Below are 16,540 nucleotides of genomic sequence, written 5' to 3'. Positions count from 1 at the left end.
AACCCCAAACTGCCAGCAGCTGCGGTTCTTTTAGATGCCACAAAGGCGTTCGATTCTATTGCCTGGACTTATATGTTTACTGTGATGCATCAAATGGGGGTGCCTTTTTTTTCACCAGTTGGATAAAATTACTGTACACTTACCCGGTAGCCTGGGTGCATATTAATGGTCACACTTCAGAGGTGTTTCTGATTAAGCGGGGCACCAGGCAGGGCTGTCCGCTGTCACCCTTGATATTTGCGGTTGTGCTGGCACCACTTGCGTGTGTACTGCGGCAGAGGCATGCAGAGTCAGCACTGCGATTTTACCAGGGATCATTGGCAGTGTCCATGTATGCCAATGACATGGTCCTGTATGTGAGGGAACCGGCACAACATTTAGAGCAGGTTATTCAATAGTATATTCACTTCGAGTGGTATTCCGGGTTAGCCATTAATTGGAACAAGTCTATAATATTCTCTCTCACAGAATGTACTGAGCCATTTGTGTTGAATTATCCCCTGGAGTGGGCTACTGATCCCGTTAAGTATCTTGGGGTGTGGATTCACAGGGACTCTCAGGTAGTCATTAGAGCGAATTATGGTACGGCGATATCTAAGTTTTAAGATCAGGTGGCCGGGTGGATTCATCTGCCTTTAACATCGCATCGCCGAGGGGCTGAGTGTTGCAAGGAGAGCCAGCGCACGGGTATCCGAAGCGTCTACAACCCCCAGGTGTCAGCGGGGGCCACGACCGGACTGCATGCCCCTCACCCTTCCTCCGGGGGCTTTAACTACTGCTTGCGCCTCCCGCTTCGCGAGAGACGCATCGCCGAGGGGCTGAGTGTTGCAAGAAGAGCCAGCGCACGGGTATCCAGAGCGCCTACAACCCCCAGGTGTCAGCGGGGGCCACGACTGGACTGCATGCCCCTCCCCCTTCCTCCGGGGGCTTTAACTACTGCTCGCGCCTCCCGCTTCGCGGGAGACGCTATGCTGAGGGGCTGAGTGTTGCAAGGAGAGCCAGCGCATGGGTATCCAGAGAGCCTACAACTCCAAGGTATCAGCGGGGGCCACGACCAGACTGCATGCCCCTCCCCTTCCTCCGGGGGCTTTAACTACTGCTCGCGCCTCCCGCTTTGCGGGAGACACATCGCCGAGGGGCTGAGTGTTGCAAGGAGAGCCAGCGCACGGGTATCCAGAGCGCCTACAGCCCCCAGGTGTCAGCGGGGGCCACGACCGGACTGCATGCCCCTCCCCCTTTCTCCGGTGAGGATATAAACAGCTAGCTCTTCCGGCCACGTGGGACGCGGGTGCCGGGCTAAGCCCGGGCAAGGGGTGGGCTGTCGGGGGCCGGAGGAGGCCGGGCTGGGCCCCCCTCTTTCATCTGCCATCTGCCTCATCAAGCCCTTAAAAGGTACTGTACATCTATAATTGCCAGCAGATGGGCTGTCTGAACTCTATCTGCCCGCCGGACCTAATCCCACTTTAAGGGAGCGTTTGTTTGTTTGCCCTGATAACGAGGCTTTGTTCACGCTAATCGAACCTTTCCTTTTGTTACCTCATTGTTATGGGAAAAAGGAGGCCATGGAGGGCGGGCGGGGGTAGCCACAAACAAAAAAGGTAAAAAAGCTAAGAAAGTGCCCCATGCAGCGATTAACTGTGTGCTGACAAGAATAGAAGAAATAGTTAATGATTGTGAAGAGGTCTTAGGCCGCAGTAGCACCGAGATCGCGAGCAGTGCCACGCGTGAGGTTGATGAGGCTTTGCACTTGGCCCAAGGAAGATTAATTCCCTCTAAGTTTTCAAAGCAAAATTTCCGCAAGCACTGTGCAAGCGTTGAGAACACTACCCGAGCTCCGCCCAAATTAGGCTCTGACCCAACCTCCATTATTAATATAGTCTCAGATGCAGAATCTCCCGAGGGGTCAGAGCGGGATCAGGTTTTGTCCCCTTTGGTACCCTGCTCGAATAGGATTGCTCCTCTCGACCCAGAAACCGTAGATGTTATCCTATTGACCCTGGGGGTCACCATGACAAGGCAACTACAGAGAACCATGCTAGCTGTAATCTGTGTGGGGTTTCTAAGATTGAGCTACTAGAGAGGATTTGAGAGCTGGCAAAGTTAGTGGTATCCTTAGGAGTCAAGGTGGAGGGCTTAATGGCCGGTCGAGTTGCCACGCCAGCTGCTTCCGTTCCATCCCTTCTTCGAGAGCCAATTACAACAGCCAAAAAAGGCCAGGTCAGTCCAACCCAGGGGTGTTCCATCCAATCTCCCTCCCTTACTGGCCCATGGCACACAGGGACATGTGGGGACAAACCGTTTACCCCCCCATTGTTAGGACATATGCTGACTCTGTGAGACCTAGCGTACCCAAAGGGCGCTCTATGGGACAGGCTCCACCCACGGAGGGCAATCATTCCCTGGCCCCACCCAACCCAGCTATGAATAGGCTACCTACATACACAGGCCTGCAAGGCGATTTACCTCATCGCCCCATCATTAGGCCAACAATTTACATGACACAGGTCCCAATATTGGCCATAGCAGGGGGCTATGAAAGTAGTGAGTCTATTCACAACAAAGCAATACATTGGTTGAGGCACACAAGGGATGCAGATCCATCATACGGGAGGATATGGCCAAAGTGACGCGGGTCACAATGGCCGATTCTAAGACCGACTGCATAGAGATTCAGTTCTTTGAACCCATGATAGCAGAGAACTTACTGGCCTGGTTTAGATCATCTCCCCCTGAGTATTCATCTATCCAGATCCGCCGGGTCCCGCTTTGGTCACTGGCCTGGGAGGTGGGGGGCTCCGGGCTGTGCCAAGTCGACTGACTAGAGGAGGAGCGGCTAGATGATTTCCCTCCGGTTCCCGAGATCTACCCAACAGGAGGCGAAGTTGTGGGTCCTGGTCCGTTGAAGCTAGGAGGCGCAGCATGTAAGATAACTAGGGAGACTACACTTGATAACCCTGGCATACCGGCGGGGGGCACGGTGAGTGAAGCCGATTGCAGCACTAAAACCGCGGGGGTAATCCAGTTGATATCCTGGAACATAGCGGGGCTACAAAAAAAACTAGCTCTTCCTGAATGGAACAAATGTATTGGTAAATATGACATCTGCTTGTTCCAGGAGACATGGAGCCTGGCCCCCCTCCACATGCCGGGGTTTACTACATATCATATCCCCGCGACCAGCTCGGGCAGAGGACGTCCCTCGGGGCGGCTCATTATCTGGGTAAACATCGGGTTGAACTGTTTGGTATCCAAACATAATACCCCATCTCAGGATATCTTGCATTTAACCATTGGAGGGGTTAAAGACGCTGCCCGCTTGGAGATTTTTAATATCTATGCTAGAGGGTCTCCAGGTGCTCAAGCGACATCCACTCTAACAGTTTTAGACACAGAGCTGTCGGCCATTACCATCGATGCAGGGATCATTGTCGCAGGCGACTTTAACTGTACCTTCGAACTCCTGAGTGGTGAAGACATCTTGGGTATTGGAGACGAGGACTCTAAATGGGCCATTCCGCCACTTAATTTAGCCCCAATAAAGAGATGGTCCCAAAGAGCCATACAAATTAACGCTTTGACCTTGGAGCATAATCTAAGGGCAGCCAATGGCAGGACCCGCTCTGACCCATGGGAGCATATACCTTCAACAGAATCAGTTCCCCCTCCCGCATTTACTTATGGAGGTTATTCCAAGCCTCGACAGCGATCACAACTCTCTGTCTATGCAACTTACACGAGCGACAGCCAGTACATCTATCGAGATGGGCAGAACCCCGCTGCTGTCGACAAGGGAGGTACTGCCTTCAAATTGCAACCGCCGCCTTAGGTGGCATATGGTTGCAAAGCAGGGTCAGGCACTGGAAAACATTAGGGATCTTTTGGAGCAGAGAATTTTAGAACTCGATCCCTTATCCAGCACCACTCTAATGGCCACACAGGATTCTAAGTTTACCAAGATTTATCAGGAGACCACGGGAAAGATAGGGTCTGCTGCCCAGCTGAAAGATTCTACCACATTCTGGGAGCTTATTAACATCAGCACGAGGAAGGAGCAGAGACAATACCCAACCACATAACAGGTAGCCAATGGTACGATCATTTTTATGGCTTGTATTCTGGTGGGGTAGGGAACACATCCCTAGAGCAGGAGACTCGGTTAGCTACCTTTGAGACCCCTAATCCAGGGGAGACATTTGGGCTCAAGGAGGTACTATCGGCTATTGCTAGCATCGCGCCAGGCAAGGCGGCTGGTCCTGACGGCCTTCCAGGCGATTTACTACTCTACGATAAAAATCTTTGGGCCCTCTTTATCCTCCGGGTATTGAATCTCATTGCGAGTGGACACCCAGTTCCAGACTCCTGGAAGGGCGCTGAGGTAGTGACCATTTACAAAAAGGGGATAGGAAGGATCCTGCCAACTACAGACCAATTATTTTAATCGATGTAGTGCAGAAAGTGGTTGGCAGGGTCCTCCTCAAGATTGAGGTCATGGATAGATGAGGATGATGTCCTGTCACACTTCCAGGCAGGGTTTAGACAGGGGGTTGGCACGATGGACCAGGTCTTTAGATTCTTTGCGATCTACTGGAAATCTGTAACAATCGAGAAAGGAAGCCTTTATCTGGCATTTATTGATCTAAGAACAGCCTTCGACCTGGTCCCTCGTGCCAAGCTCTGGCAGGTACTGTCTGACCTAGGCACTCCCCCTCGGAATTTGGATCTCATCGAACGCCTCTATGAGGGGAATTATGCCAGAGTTAGGTGGGGCTGCTAGGGCCAACTGACCGAGAGGGTAGCGGTAGAGAGAGGGGTACGCCAGGGTTGTGTAATGGCCCACTGTGTTAATGGGGTGGTAGACCGTCTGAGGGAGGACCCAGCCGACGCACCAACCCTGGCAGGGGAAAAATCACCCACGATGCTCTTTGCAGATGATACCCTCTTGATCTCTATAAGCCCGATGGGTTTACAAAAACTATTAGACCGTTTTAGCCAGTTCTGTGACTCCAGAGGCCTGTGTAAAAATACAACCAAAACCAAGCTAATGGCACTGGCACCATCGAAAAGATTTAGAAACACCATCAAGTTGAATGACTCTCCATTAGAACTAGTCGAAGCTTTCGACTATCTGGGTGTACGGGTCAACAACTTGATGAAGTGGAACTCCCGTCTGTCAAAAATGCTCCTTAATCACAAACGCGTGTCGGGGGCCATCGCAAGACACCAGCGTCTTTCCCACAGCCAACCTGTGGCTCCTGCCATTAAGGTCTATGAGGGAAAAGCCTTGCGCTCGTCTCTATACGGGGCGGAACTGTGGAGATTCGAGAACACCATGGACTCAGTGAGATCGCAGAATAAGTTCTTTAGAGATCTGGTCTCGCTCCCTCCATCGACCCCACTAGTCCCGCTCCGTTATGACTACGGGAAACATCCAATAAACTAAATAGCAAGGTTACGCCCCCTACTATTCTGGTTACGCCTTAGAAGGACCCTGGATCTGTGTAACTACGCCTCTGCCTTGACTGAACTAGTCCGACTAGACACAGGCCACAAGATAACTTGGGTATCTGAATTGAAACAGCTGGTGGGGGACATCGGACTGGCAGAGGCTTGGGAGAGCCAGCCTCCGCCGCCAAAACAAGCAGTTGGGAAGGCCTATTGGGAGTAGGTTTCCATAGAAGCCACACGAAATCAGAATCACGGTACCCTGACGGAGAAGTTCCTGGACCACAAGCTCGCCCCCAAACTGGAACCCTTTCTTGATTTTATCGAATCCCCGAGAGATAGGGTACTCTATTTGAAGCTGAGGTTCGGTACTCTCCCATAGAATGATTTCATAGTAGATTGGAAACACACGAAGGTGAATGACAGCAGGTGCCCGGGTTGTGCTTCCCCTACAGAATCCATTCCCCATTTTCTTTTTGCCTGCCCGGCGTACAAACAGGCGAGAAGAAAATGGCTGAAATCTGTGTGCTCTAATCTGGGATCCAAGAACTATAGGGAGGTACTGCGCATTTTAACAACAGAGACCTCCATCCCTAGTGTAATCTGTGGGACAGCCAAATACTTGGGATGTGCCTGGCTGACAAGAACTAAGCTACTCGGGGCGAACAAAGCACAAATCCAGGAACTTTAGTAATGTCTGCCTCCATTGTTGTGGCCTCTATTTTTATATGGATTGTTTTTAATCTTGTACAGTCTTTTTTAAGGAATGTTTTATATTTTCTATAACTTGTTATAAGTACGTCCCATCCTTTTTGTACTGTTTGTATTAGAAAGCGACATCACTTCTTCTTTTAACATTGGATGGTTTAATATGATGAATTGATTGTGTACACTTTTATGATATCTGTATATCGAATAAAGTCATACAACAACAACAACATTCGCCAATAGGGTCGCGTTACTCAAAATGGTAGTGCTGCCAAAATGTTTGTATCTGTTTGTAAATGTACCTATCACTTTAACGCAGCATTTGTTTACTGCACTACGCTCCCTGTTGACGACTCTCACATGGGGGCAAGAAGTCATGAGTTAGCTGGGAAACTCTTAACGAAGCCTTACAAGATGGGTGGATTCGCAGTACCAGATATGCACTTATATTATTTATGTGCACAGGCACAGTTTACCTATTACTGGCAGAATGCGCCGCCATTCACGCTGCATGTGGCGATTGAAGCTGGCGCTGTTCACCCCTTACCCTTGAAGGCAATGATTGTAAATCCTTATTCGGTGTTTGAGTGAGATGAGGTGGACACGGTCAAATGTACAGCTCGGGCATGGTATACGTTGGGTACACGGGCGCAGCAACTTCCGATGTATTTCCGGCTATGCCTCTGCTTCATCATGCTGCGCTATCTGTGATGGGGGAAGCAGGTGCCCTTAAGGTGCTGCATGCTGCTGGGGTACATACCATGGGTGATGCCTTCCCGGGTGGGACATTTATCTCCTTGCAGGATTTTCTGAAGGATGGGGCGAGAGAGGCTATGTCCACATTCATAAACACTAGGCTTCGATCTGCCATGCGTAGCTTATACCCATGCTTTCCTGAGAAACCCTCAGTGCAGGGGGCTCTGAAGCTCATCTATACTGCACAAACCAAGACCAAATTAATTTTGCGTTTATACCCGCTTCGCAACTTGATGATGGTGCAGCGCCGACTAGTTCCAGGGATAAATAGGATGCTTGCCTGTCACAGTCGCTTAGGTATGAGGAATGGGAAGAAAGCTGTAGGATGACTGGGAGTTTTGCGGTTAATGGGAACTTTAAACTCATTCATTACAAGTACATTCATCAGATGTATTATACACCTGTACAACTGTATAAATATGGTCTAAGGCAGAGGTCTTCAAACTTTTGAAGGTTGAGCCCCACCAGCTGGATTTTTTTAAATGTCGGGGCCCCCCCACCACCTGACAGAAATTTCTGGAATCCGGTACACTACATAATCGACCGCCACCCACATATCCCGGGCCATATCCGGCAAATAATGTTCAAAACAATGAGTGTTTCCTCCTCCATGAATTCCCTCACTACCACTCACCAACAATGCACCTCATCTCACTATAGCACCTTTCTGGCAAACATATAATTTTTTTTATAGTGCTACTCATAGTTTCAACATATTCAGGGGCATATGTACAAGCCCCTATAGACACCACACCGTCACTTTTTACGACGTTGTGGTGGCGATAGGGGCATTGCCGTATTTACAAGGCAGAGTTAAGCCACTTTACTTGGCTTAATGCTGCCTTGTAAATAAGGCCCCCTTTCATGCTATGCTTAGCGTGAAAGGGTGGGCAGTGGGTGTTGCGGTGGGCGTTCCACTGCAACAGACGCTGATTTTGATGTTGCGCCCTATTTACAAGGGCAGCGTAAAAGTGAGGCAGCGTTAAAATTAAGAACAGGGAAAACCTGGTCTTAAGCTGGCAAAACTAGGAGAAATGCATTATTTCTCCTCATTTTTGCTTCATCCATGTGTGCTATCTTGTGCAGCACACATGGAAAAAGCAAAATGCCTTGTACTTGTAATGTTTTAAAAAAATCCATTTTGTGATTTCTGTGTGTGCTGCATTAAGCAGCACACATGGAAGTAGGACAAATGGCATTTAAAGATTTTTTATGTACAGGAAGGTCCCCCTCCTGTACATAAACAATCGTTTCCCTGCACCCAGACACCCTTGCACTATGGTGCAATGGTGTCTGCGTTGGCACTACACTGCTAAGTGTAGCGCCAGCGCAGGGGAAACGCAAGGCTGCACCATATTGTTGTAAATATGGTGCAGCCTTCTTTTTCTGAAGTGGCAGAGAGAGGCCTTAACCCATGACTGCTAACGCCTCACTCCGCAACTTCCTTGAACATATGCCCCTCAGTTCTTTGATCTGCATGGTACACCTTCTTTGTAGCAGGCACATTAACCCTCTGTGCTGTGAGGGTGGCAAGAGTGCTCATGTGAGTGCACAGTGAGGTATGCGACAGTGTGAGAGTAGGGTAAGTGGAGTGACTGCAGGGTGAGTAAGGTGACCATATGAATTTGGGTGTGCATGTTAGTGCAGAGTGGGACTAATGAATGCATGGTTAGTGATGGGCTTGTTTAAGTGAGATTGCAGATTGAGCAGTGAGGGGGACAGGTAAGTGAAGTGTCACATGAGTTCAGGGCTGGTAGTGTGCTTGTGTGGCTGCAGGTTGAGATTCCGGGAAAACCGCATAAGTGCATTGTGAGAGCAGAGTGATCACTGAGTGCAGGGTGAATGGTGTGAGTGATGGGGGTCAGTGTGAGGGAATTGTGATCGCTGTGAGTGCAGGGTGAGCATGAAAGTGAAGGGCGAGAATGAGGAGCAAGTTGTCTGAATGCAGGGTGCATTCCCAGACACGTGCAGTAACTCAGCACGCTATTGAAGGCAGCACAGGGTTTCGGATATGTTAAACTATTGCTATTGCAATTATGGCATTAACCAGGGATCAAGGGTGGAGGAAATAAATACTGGGCTAATCTTGCAAAAAAATTCCAGTTTTATGATTAGGGTTGCCAGCTAATTAATCTGATGTCCCACGTGGTACAAAAAAAAGCAGTCACCTAAAGCTCTATTTTCAGCACTCATCTGTGCATACTCTGAACAGCAAATATAAATAGAAAGCACTTTAAATTGTGTTTTAGGGCTGCTTGAATGATATGACTGATAGTAAAAGGGAATAAAGACAGAAAAGTAACATCATAAATTAATACATACTTCTTTATAACTCATATTTAGTGTCAAGAGAAGCAATTTGCAGGCTGTTTAAACACCAGACGGGGATTTGTCTTTTGGCAACTTAAAACCCTTTTAGCCCTGTGCTCATTGCGCCTTTCTGGGAAGAGCTGTCCCTCCCAGGACGGGGTTAAATTCCGAGAGCTGAAATGCCTCAGCTGCAGTGGGAGGCAGGAAGCCTTCCCTGCTAAAACTGAAAGCAAGTAACAGACATTCATTTCATCTGCAGTGTGAGGCAAGGAGTCTCCTCTGCTATGAAATCATCGCTTTCAGTTTTAGCAAAGGGGGCTCCTTGCCTCCCACTGCAGCTAAAGCATTTCAGCTGTAGGAATTAAGCAGGATAGCCCCGCCCCCCAAACCCTGTGTGTGACAGCCTGATGAGACAGCTTCCCGGTGCGCACACAGCTGTATTTCACAGGTCTTTAAAAGACCTTTTTGTTGTTAATGAGGCTTTGATGGCTTTCACCCCTCAGGGCCCCTGCAGCTCCACTCTGCAGTTTGTTCGAATTAGTAGAGGACAAAGGTGAGATTTTAGTGTGGAGTGTACGCCCCCCTGAGACGGTGTCGCGCCCCCCCAGGGGGGCACACCCCACAGATTGAAGAACTCTGGTCTAAGGGAATCGACTTCTAAAAGGTGTGGTGTGGACAACGCTGATTTTATGCATCTAGCATGGGCATGCCCAAAAGTGTTTGCTTTCTGGGATGAAGTAGTGACAGCGTTAACTGAAATGGTGGTTGTCCCAATCGTATGCGATGTGAAGCTGTGTCTACTGGGTAATGTATCTAAACTTCCGTCAGGTGTTCGTAAACTGGTGGCGATGTCTATGCAACTGGCTAAACGTAGAGTCGCCTTAAATTGGGATGGTAGACCGGCACCTTTGCTGAAGCAATGGGTGCATGATATTGCTTATTGTCGTGATCAACTCACTTGTTATGCAGAAGAGCTGCCCAATACATCATGGCCCCGAGATGTGTGGGGTCCGTACACTGCCTACATGTTGACCCACTCTGTGGATTGAGCATTATTGTATGGACAAAATGCTATTGATGAATTGCCTCAACTCCCTGGTTTCATGTTTTTTAACCGATCTATGTATTGTTTCCTTTTAGCAGCTACAGACATGTAGGAGATATTGAATGAATGTACAAGGATCAGCTGCACTTTGTTTATGTTTGAAAATTCGTAAATAAATAAATAAAAGAATGAGATGGTAGGATATTCCCCAGGATGCAACAGGAAAAAGACTCCAGCCCCTGCGGCTGTTGCCCTACCTGCTCGTGGCCCCCCAATCAGGATATGACTGTGTTATTTATGGGTTTGTCTCTGCCGACATTTTAGTCCCTGGTCAATGTCAAAGTCCGATAAAGAAAACTTTAAAGGCTGCGTGGAAACAAACCAGGTGACTTCCACTGTTTGGGCCGATGGTCTCAGGTAAATCCCCCGGTGCAGCTGCTGGACCAAGGGTTCTTGACAATGCCATAGCATCAGCAGTGCTTGAAAACAGACTATTTTTTAGAATAACTTCACCATATCTAGCTTTTCCCCCATCACACCGCATCCTCACTCTCAAAGGCTCCACATTTTTCATTGGAAAATATTAGACTGACCCTGACCCAGATCACCAACTAAGATATGCCACTAAAGGCTGCCATAAGCCCCAGGAGATGTGGTCTTGCGTTTTAGCTGCACAACATTGATCTTAGGTACTGGTTTCAAAACTTGCTTTGACATTTGAAGACAAATTGTGGGATTCAGGAGAAATCACTTCATCTTCCTGTACCTCAAAGTGAAACTATGTGTATTCAAAGAATGTGGACATGTCAAACGGAAAAAAAGCTGTAGAGTGTGCTAGCTAGTATTGTCTCCATTGCAAATTGTACAGCTCACACTTGTTTGAAGAATTAATTTACAAGTGGCGCACAATCTCACCCCACGCCCATGGATGATCTATGTTCCAAAGACTAGTCCCTTACTAAAATTGCCTTCCTAGTGCTTCCAGGAAGCGTTGCTTCTTGGAAATCCGTTTGTCAAATACCTAAGAATAGAAAATTAACCAAAAAACAGGCTTCAACCAATTCTATATTGTACAAGTAATGTATTTCACCAAAATATCTACTTGAAAAGAACTTGCTAATCCTACTTCCAAGAACTTGTTCGCTCACATGCACTTGGACGGATTAATTGCTCCACTGTCCCGCCACATTGATTTTCTGCCAGTATTTCTAAGCTGCTAAAATGTAGATGTGTTGTTAGGTTAATGAATTAATAGTAAGTGGATGTATTAACACAGTTAATATTGTTGCTGTCAGCATTTATGTAGTGGATATTTTGGTTGTGCAATTAATGGCCCCAGTATAGAATGTTGACATCCCAGCAGTGATGAGGTGTGATTGTCTGTATGTCTTTGTGAGATGTTGCCCAGAATTGCTGTAAGCCAGAAGTTGACAGAAGGTGGTCACACAGTTACCTACCTTTGACACGAAGGCCCAGTAGCGGTAGCACCTTATGTCCTTGTCCAGAGTGTCTTTGTCTTTGAGCCTGCAGGGAATGAGATCCGGGTTCTCCACATACGAACACTGGCTTGTTGTCATACAAGCAAAGGCGTCGCCATCCAAAAATACAGCTGTCAACCACATGAAAAATGGTAGTAACACTCTGGGCCAAAATTCATGCATAGCCAAGCCAGCAAGTTCATGGCAGCTTGTTTTCCCGCAGTAGCACCTCCCGCAGTGCCACGCCATCAAATTCAATGTGGAAAAGCAGACTCCCGGCAGGAGGAAGAACAGTATTCCAAACCACACATTGTGGTCCCTGTGGCACGGGCAGGCAAAGGCAAGCTGCAGCATCTCCTGAAGGCCCACAAAGATGCTTGCCAGCACCCCCCACAGCAAGAGTTTCAGGGGGACCCATTTAGTCAGGTCTTTGATTTCTGCCATTTTGAGCTTTGGGTTGATCTGGCAGTGATAAAGAGGTTGACGCAGTCTATGTTGTGTTTGTAACTCGCTTCTGATCCTTCAAGGCTGCGGAAAGGACTGAAGTTACAGCGCGTGCCCTGACTCGAGGAAGTGCATCTGCCATTAGGGAAGTGTGTGCAGGGTTTTGTACTTAAACATTGAGTCACGCCCACAGTTGGCAGTGAGTGACGTGAGGTGCAATAGAAAGATAGAACGTGCCTTTTGTGTTTATGCCTTCAGGCCATGAGCTGAACTTAACATCTTCCTCCCCTTCCAAAGGCTTTCATCCAAAGAGCTTGATGTAGATGAGGGTTATTGCAGAAGGTCTGGGTCACTCACCACAACCCAGAGTCATGCACTTAAATAACAATAGAGCCAATACCAGGATACCTCATCTCAGCAGATACCGGCTCTTTGGTTGGAGCAAACTGCATCAGATGCGTCTAAACAGGCAGTGCCTTCTATTCTCCAATACCAATTTACATCAGTTTCTCAAAAACTGAGGGCGTAACCCTTTGCTGTCAGACTGCATTATTAGGTCGCTGGTGGCGAGCCTGTATAAATCTATTTCCAGTCTTGATGTGAGCTGCGATGATTGGACCTGCGGTCTTGAGATGACCCTATACGTGTCCACCATCTCGCCTCAAAGACTTTATGTTGTAGAGTCTGGTACAGAAATTGAGTTGAGTTTTTATTATTAGAGATGGAGTAGGATTCTCGCCCCAACCTAGAGACAGCTGCTGTGATATTATTCCATGATGGGGACTCACTCTCTTGGGTGTACATAGGCAGGGTCTTCCCATTCACCAGGATAGATTTCTGATCCGTTTTGAGAAGCCCCAGTGAAATCCATTGATGGCTGTGATAGGGTTGCTAGGTATGTCCATGCAAGTAAAATGGAAGTTGGGATTAATTGAATATAGTTGCCAATGAAAGTAGTGCAGTCACAACACTATCAGACTAGAGGCACATACCACGGTTTCTTGTTCTGAAGGTCTGAGCTATTGTACGTTTGTCTCACGGCTGGTTCCCTTAGCTCCACCTGGATATTTTAACATTGGTATTACTTGCTACAGGTGCCTCCATCTTTCTACCTGAGCTTGGATAAAGCAGACAACCCTTGGCTAGTGAAATCTCAACTTGGTGGTAGAGCTGAACCAGTCACCTGTTTTCTCCAGGTTATCACATCCTGTGCCTGAAGCCTCTCGATAATCATGGTGGGCAAAGCATTTCTGGCAAATATATGGGTGTCTTTCCTCATCAAGGGCTGATAAATCAAAGTGGCAAATTTCAGTCTTAGTCCTAAGTACACCAAGGCACTTTTCCCGCAATATTTCTTCAACTTGTGAGAGTTTCTTCCGAGCTTTTTAGAGCACAACACTACCAGGGATGGTCCTGCAGTGCAGCAAGATGACTGCCAGTAATCCCTTTACTAGGTGTGTCTAGCACACCAGGGCATCTGCAGAATTACATCAAACATCCCGCACATACTCTGACCGAGCTAGTTATTGCTGACCCTCATGTTAGTGGGTAAACGCTCTAGTGCTTCCTCCATGTATTTTTTACTTCCTTTCTGTTCTAGTGTCTTTTTAGGTCGAGCATGAACAGCGCTTGGGCTGTCTCGAAGATCTGTTGTATGTACTTTGTGGGATTTGGAGATCAGCCCCAGGACTTGTCTGCTTTCACTTTCGCTTAGGGATTTTTTTTTTCTGTTTAACTGCCTCTATTTAACTGTTTTGATAGAAATCAACCAGTAGAGGTCAGTAGAATACCAGAATTGCTTTCTGCTCTTTTACCAGCCTCTATTTAACTGTCTTTATGGAAAACGACCAGTAGAGGTCAGTAAAATACCAGAATTGCTAACTGCTTCTATTTATCTGTCTTGTTAGAAAACGAACAGCAGAGATCAGTAAAATACCAGAATCACTTTAGCATTCCCTAGATTCTAGGCCATAGAATTGTGTCTTCCACGAGCACCCATAGACAATATTATTTTTTTCAGATCTTGTATTTTCATTCATCTGACCACCGAAACCCCCGATTTTATATTAAAAACTGAGCTATGGACTATACCATTTACCGCTGATAGGCAATATTTCTCTCCATGTGTTCCCATACCTGGCGTGTTCCGCAGTTTGGAGCTTACTTTCTCTCCATGTTAAAGAACAGTAGAACAACCTGACAAGCAAGATTTCCATCAACCAAAAATAACACAGAGGACACACACAGAACTGAGCCTTGACTAAGGTCCCCGTCTGCAGAAAGACCTGACAGGATGATAAATTGAATGGACTGTCTGGAGGTGGCTACAGGAGGATTCAAAGTCATGCTTCCCACATCCCCTGAAATTTCTTATACCCCGCCACAGACAATTATCTAACAAGTTTCATGACAAGATAGATGTCGTCCTACATGCTAATGTGTATGAATGGTGGTGCCTTCAAACTCTCTCCCCTGCCGCCGCACTCTCTTACCCACAGCGGGCATAAATGGATAACGGGTTCTTCAATAAAAGAAAAAGTCTAAAGTCTTTCCTACTCTGGACCCATTTGGCCATTAACGCCCTCCTGATAAATGGGCCTTTAATGGGACGACTGAGAGATAGTAATAACCTTTGCTGGCCAGGCTTCGCCTCGTGGCACATAGTTCTGCATAGAATTATATCTAGGAGCCATTGTGGTGCCTCGGTAGCATGCTGGCAAAGACTCACCTAGCCGCAACCACTTATACCAATGTGGAAGACTAAAGGAGGTGATTTGAATGACTAAAAGAAGACAATGTTGAACTGCTTGTGGAACATGACGCTCCCACAATGCTCCCTGGATTGAATGTGAAACTAACAAGCATTTGCAATGCACTCGGTCTCTCCTTTGGGACCTTATATGTATTGCCTATGCAGCACATTAGCCTGGGTCTGAAACATCTATTGGAATGGATGTTGTGGTAGACCATGCGTGTGCTTTGATACCCGTGCGGTCAGGATGAGACATTTACCACACTCTTATACCCACCCAGGGTACCTATCACTGGACACCCGGTGCCACTGCAGCACTCTCATATCCCACCCATGTCACCTCCCGCTGGGCGCCCTGTGTCACTGCCGCACTCTCAGCCCCCACCCAAGGTACCTATCACTAGGCACCCTGCGTCACTCCCAGCACTCTCTTTTCCCACCCAGGGTACCTATCACTGGGCGTTCTGTGTTAGGGCTGGGTGATGTGTTCAGATTTTGCTTGGTTGCGTCATACTGGGGAGTCTTTATAGGCGTCAGAGATTTTGTTTTTCACAAGTAGACCAAATAGCAGAGTTACCCCTGTCCATGTGCAAATAAGTGAGGGGTTTGGTTCTGTGGCATAGGCTGAGCTAGAACCTTGCAAGCTGGACCTTTTTCTTACATGAGAAGAGAAGGAGAGAGGCTGTTATCTAGGCAGTAGAGGAATTTACCCCAGGTTAACAGACATGGGGATCCTCCCTCGCGTTGGCTGTCGAGCCACAAGTATACCTTAGGTTTGCTTGCAACCCCATGATGAGGACAAACTTGGGTTTGGTCGGATTGGCTTTGAGGGAGCCATTAGACGTCCATTTCAGATTGATATCCAGATAATATCTTAGCCCAAGGATGTCGCTGATCATTAAAAGTCTGACCTAAAGTTGTGTGTTATCAGTTGTGGTAGAGCGGCCTAAGCGTTCTTTTCCCACCATGCCAGCACAATTCCTGAAAGCGGCCAGCAGGACTCGAGAGCCGCCAGGTGACTAGATTCATAGCATTGTGCTGAGGAAGCCACCCTCACTGACCGGCTAGTCTCCCGATAAAACCTGGTCTTTCATGAACAGAGAGTAAAAAGGGGGTGATTCTCTGTATAGAACACATGCCATCAGATCATCTACAATTGTATATCCCATGATGCACCAGGCCCAATTCCTTTACTGCAACTATCAGAGTCAGGCTTTGGTGTTTGGATTTAGACACTGTCTTTGAGTTTTCTTGAGAAATCACCCAAATTAACAAACATCCTCAGTGATACTGGCCTAGGTAGACAGGGTCTATGCATGTGTGAAACCGATAATACAGAATCCATGTGGGTCACTAACCTAGTGTTCTGTGTACAGCTCTACCTCCTTTGAGACAGTGATAAACTGCAGTGTACTGTCCATAGGTGTGCAGGGTTTGGACACAGAAAGAGACAGCACGAGGCTCTGTGACAACACCCGGAGGTAGGCTAATGACTCATCTTGAAACCTGGCACAGAAGGTGGGTGAGCCACACATCCTCTTGAGCTGGTCGATGGCAGCCAGAGCTGGAACTAACAGCACGAGGAAACTGAATGAAATGAGCCAC

The 16,540-nt window shown here is 47.6% G+C and overlaps 1 protein-coding gene across 1 annotated transcript in view; it reads right to left on the bottom strand.

Moving 5' to 3' along the window:
- LOC144756333 (uncharacterized) overlaps positions 1-12,307 on the bottom strand; it is a 155,877-nt gene extending 143,570 nt beyond the window's left edge. The window contains exon 1 of the mRNA XM_078646054.1: positions 11,719-12,307. Within this exon, the coding sequence (XP_078502180.1) occupies positions 11,719-12,183 (465 nt within the window). The 5' untranslated portion in view covers positions 12,184-12,307. The remainder of the gene's footprint in view (positions 1-11,718) is intronic.
- Positions 12,308-16,540: the final 4,233 nt, after the last annotated feature.

Source organism: Lissotriton helveticus, chromosome 5_1 (genome assembly GCF_964261635.1).
Source record: "Lissotriton helveticus chromosome 5_1, aLisHel1.1, whole genome shotgun sequence".
Lineage (NCBI taxonomy): Eukaryota > Metazoa > Chordata > Amphibia > Caudata > Salamandridae > Lissotriton > Lissotriton helveticus.
Note: the sequence above shows the minus strand (reverse complement) of the source record. Positions and strands in the feature narration are given on the sequence as shown.